The sequence below is a fragment of the Octopus bimaculoides genome, chromosome 20, assembly GCF_001194135.2.
Source record: "Octopus bimaculoides isolate UCB-OBI-ISO-001 chromosome 20, ASM119413v2, whole genome shotgun sequence".
NCBI classification, from domain to species: Eukaryota; Metazoa; Mollusca; class Cephalopoda; order Octopoda; family Octopodidae; genus Octopus; species Octopus bimaculoides.
In genome coordinates, this window is record NC_069000.1 from 18394674 (window position 1) to 18399222 (window position 4549).

Genomic DNA, 4549 nt, shown 5'->3' on the forward strand with positions numbered 1-4549 from the left:
GAGTCACTCAGACAGCATACTGCAGCCACAGCCCGCCCCGCATCCTCTGGCACCTGCAACCAAGCTCGCTTTACCCTGGTTAGGACGTCTGCCCTGTTCTTTTCGGAAAGCACAAAGATTACGCTCAGCTCCAGATTGAACTCAGCGGTTAGCTCCCGCAATATTCCCACTACACTCTCGGAATGGTTGGCATTAGAAAGGGCATCCAGCTGTAGAAACTCTGCCAGATCAGATTGGAGGCTGGTGTTGCCATCCGGTTTCACCAGTCCTCAGTCAAATCGTCCAACCCATGCTAGCATGGAAAGCAGATGTTAAACGATGATGATGATGATGTTATTCCTCCAAATATTCACTCTTCATTCTGTGTGTCATTTGTCTAATCACACAGAACATATCAACAAAACTTATTCATAACATGAAGGATTTATGGTTGAGTTTGTGGCAGTGAAGACCTCAGACCATATCCCTGCTCACCATTATTGGGGTGGAAATGGCTATCCACAGGTATGAGCTCCATGAGTCAGAGTGGCTGTTCCAGCACATCTCCTTCACTATCCTTCAGGACAATTCCTTTTCCATTTTGTCTGCTGGAACTATGAGAAATAGGATGTTCCACTCCTTAATGTTATGTTACTCCATGTAAATTGCTTTGTGTTAATGTTGACAATTATTTTGTTTGTCTTTTACTCTAATCAGCCATTCTTCCACTCGTAGCTCTCTCAGTGCTCAGGTCACCACTTTCTATAGAATTCTATCAAAAGTGTTCTCCAGATCAACAAACCCAGGAGATGAATTCTACATGTAGACATGCATACATATATTCATATATATATGTGTGTGTGTGTATATATATATATATATGTATATATATATATATGTGTGTGTGAGTGTGTGTGCATAATATATACAGATATGTATACATACACATATAGATGTATATATATAAAAGCATATGAAATAGGCATGCTTCTGCACTGTATGTGTCTTTGAGTAGGTATTGTGCAGTTAGTAGCTAATCACACAAGAAGAAAAAAAATCTGAAAGAACATCAACCCCTCCCCCTCCCTTCCTCCCATTCTCTAATTGCCTTTCTCATTAATGCATGGAATCTAAATTTACCATTTGTTCTTTCTACTAACATAAAACTTATATCAAACAAACAATAGCAACAATTATATTTGTATTTTGTTCAGTTTTATATATTTTTATTATTTTTTTTTCAATTTTATTTTAAGTGTGGCTGTGTGGTTAAGAAGCTTGTTTTGCAGCCATGTGGTTTCGAGTTCAATGCCATTGTGTGGCACCATGAACAATTGTCTTCTACTATAACCCAAGGCTAACCTAGTGTCTTGTGAATGAATCTGATTGATGTAAACTGTGTGAAAGCCCGTTGTATTATTAGGAGTGTGTGTGTGTGTGTGTGTGTGTGTGTGTGTGTGTGTGTGTGCGTGCGTGCGTGCGCGCGTGCATGCAGGTGTCTTTGTTTTTGTGTTGTCTGTCCACCATCACCACAACCTTACCCTCTCGCGCCACTTTTTGGTTTGTTTATGTCCCCATAACTTAGTGGTTTGGCAAAAGAGATCGATTGAACAAGTACTAGACTTTTAAAAAAAATACCTACTGGTGTTGACATGCTTGATGTTACCCTTCAAGACATGCTGTAGTCCAATGACTGGCACATCAAGTAAAAAAACGGATAATAAGCACAATGTTACAAATTTTAGGGTGGAAGGTTATAATTGATTATAACAAGGTCAGCAGATGAAAGACGTTAACATTGCTGGGATTTGAACTCACAATGTAAACACCAACTGATTATCTTCTGATTACACCCGCCACCTCCACTGCCACCACCATAAACACAATAACATCCACAAACCATGTTGTATCCTGTTCCTGTCCAAGATCCTTCCTAAGTCAATACATATGGATTTATATAACTCACATGCATCTTTAAGATGTGTGTGTGTGATTACATTTGAGTGTATGTGAGTGAGTTTGTGTTTTTGTGTGTGTAAACCTGAGTGTGTAGTTAATCAATACTCATGTATTAATCAATAACTTCACACTGTGTCAGCTAGCAGTATAACATTGATTTCTTACAAAGGCTCAAGGCTAGATATTCGTAAGGGAAGAGAAAAGATATGATGTGGCAATCATGTTTGTTTTTTTTTAAGGACATTATCAGTGTATATGCTGTGAAATAAAATAACTTCAACCCAAAATCTCAACAGACTTAGTTCACTGGAGCCTACTTAGGGTCTTTTCACTGGGTGTTCACATTGACTCTTCATCTCGTAATACTGGTTTCAAATTTTGGCGCAAGGCCAGCAATTTTGTGTGAGAGGATAAATCGATTACATCGGCCCCCAGTACTCAACTGGTACTTATTTTATTGACCCTGAATGGATGAAAGGCCACTAAACCTTTGGCCCAGTGTACTAATGATTCTGCCACCTTGCCACCTTATCTTCATCTTGAAATATTAATATCTAGTTTAAGATGGTGAGCTGCCAGAATCATTAGCATGTTGGACAAAATGCTTTGTAGCAATTCTTCTGGCTTTTGCATTCTGAGTTCAGATACTGCTTTGCCCTTCGTCCTTTGTCAGCTTTGCCTTTCATCCTTTCGGGATTAATAAAATAAGTACCAGTTGAATACTGGGGCCAATGTAATTGATTTAAACTCTCCCATGAAATTGCTGGCCTTGTGCCAAAAACCTGAAACCAAATATTAATTTTTTGTCACCTGATAAGCTCACAAGTTTTGGAGAAGAGTTTACAGTCAACCGCAGTAGTTTCAATAGATTACACTGGACAACAAAGATTTCGCTACTGGAGTAAAAGCAGTTGTTTTAGGATGCTGATTCAGAATCTGCACCCAAAATTGTTCTAACATGTCAGAATTTTGAGTTATGTGCATGCGGAAGATTATAACTATACTTTTGGCTAGATATAGGCCATATTATAAAATTTGCTAAAATGAAAGCTGTCTTAATTCAAAATTAAAGAAATAACAGCTATAAAACAAACAATGAGAAAGTTCATTATTTAGTTTAGTGATAGATGGTGCTGATGTATTGTGGGCAAGTGCCAAATACGTCAGTTTGTTTTTGGTAACTCTCAGTGTCATTTGCACTGCTGTCACATGTGGTATGTGTATCTCTCGCTCTGCGTGATTACTGTTTTCATTGTGCTAAATCATGAATAGAAGCTGTGTGAATCACCCAGACAAGTTTTGTTATGTCTGTCGAATAATTTGCTCTGCGTAACCAGTGGAAGAACATGTCCACCAAATTAAAAACTGCCTATAAATATTATTTCAAGTGTAAAGTTTGGGACAAAGTGTGGGCACCTCATATATGCTGCACCATGTGTTACTCAGGGCTTTCACAGTGGCTGAATCGAAAACGGAAGGGAATGCCTTTTGTTGTACCAAGGGTATCGTGTGAGCCAGCCAATCATGTCTCTGAGTGTTACTTCTGCATGACTAATATTAGTGGTTTCTCAAAGAAAACCAAAGCAAAAATTGCGTATGTAGATTGTAAGTCAGCTGTAAAACCGGTCCCACATAACTTTGTGAACCCCGTCCCAGTTCCCCTCTCACACGCTTCACTTGAAAATCTTGACACGTCACACGATGAACCCCCTGACTCTCCTATCAACAAAAAGTACGTAGTTGATTCTAAGATGAATGAACCAGGCTAGTTTAATCAAGATTTGAATCAAGATTTAGCAAGAGACCTAGCATTGTCAAAGAAGAGAGCAGAAGTTTTGGCATCCAAACTACAACAACGGAATCTCCTACAGCAAGGTACGAAAATTTCCATTTTCCGTTCTTGCCATAAATGCTCATCTGCCTTTTTCAAGCAAGAAAATAATGCTTATTTCTGTACTGACGCTAATGCACCCATGCAAAAACTAGGACATGTGCATGTGGCTAATGAATGGAGAAATTATAATAATAATAAATATACAGTACAGTACTGTTTCTACTTCGCGGATTTTCACCTATCATGGGAGGTTTTGGAACGTAACACCTGCAATAGATGAGGGATTACTGCATTTATGTTCTGAGTTCAAATTCCATCAAATTCTAAAAGGTGTTGATGAGCACTTGGGTCAGTGTAACTGACTAGTGCCCTCACACAAAATTCCAGGCCCTGTGCCTATAGTAGAAAGAATTATGTATGTAATAGTTAAATCATATATTATGCATGCTATTGTGTTCTGTTATGCACATTATATCTTTTATCTGTTAACTTGTTTCAGTCATTGGACTGCAGACTTGACCTTAAGGGTTTAGTCAACCAAATCGACCTCAGTACTTATTTTTAACTCTGGCACTTACTTTGTCAGTCTCTTTTGCTGAACTGCTAAATTGTGGGGATTTAAGCAAATCTACACCAATAGTCAAGCAGTGGTAGGAGACACACACAAAGACACACACACACACACACACACGCACACACACACACACACACGCACACACACACACACACACACACACACACACACACACACACACACACACACACACACACACACAC

General features: G+C 38.9%; 1 protein-coding gene across 1 annotated transcript in view; it reads left to right on the forward strand.

Annotated features, from left to right (window-relative positions):
* The window catches only part of LOC106878367 (kinesin-related protein 1-like), a 58118-nt gene that overhangs the window by 35511 nt on the left and 18058 nt on the right, over positions 1-4549 (forward strand). The window contains exons 10-11 of the mRNA XM_052975168.1: positions 731-762; positions 1725-1732. Of these exons, the coding sequence (XP_052831128.1) occupies positions 731-762; positions 1725-1732 (40 nt within the window). The remainder of the gene's footprint in view (positions 1-730; positions 763-1724; positions 1733-4549) is intronic.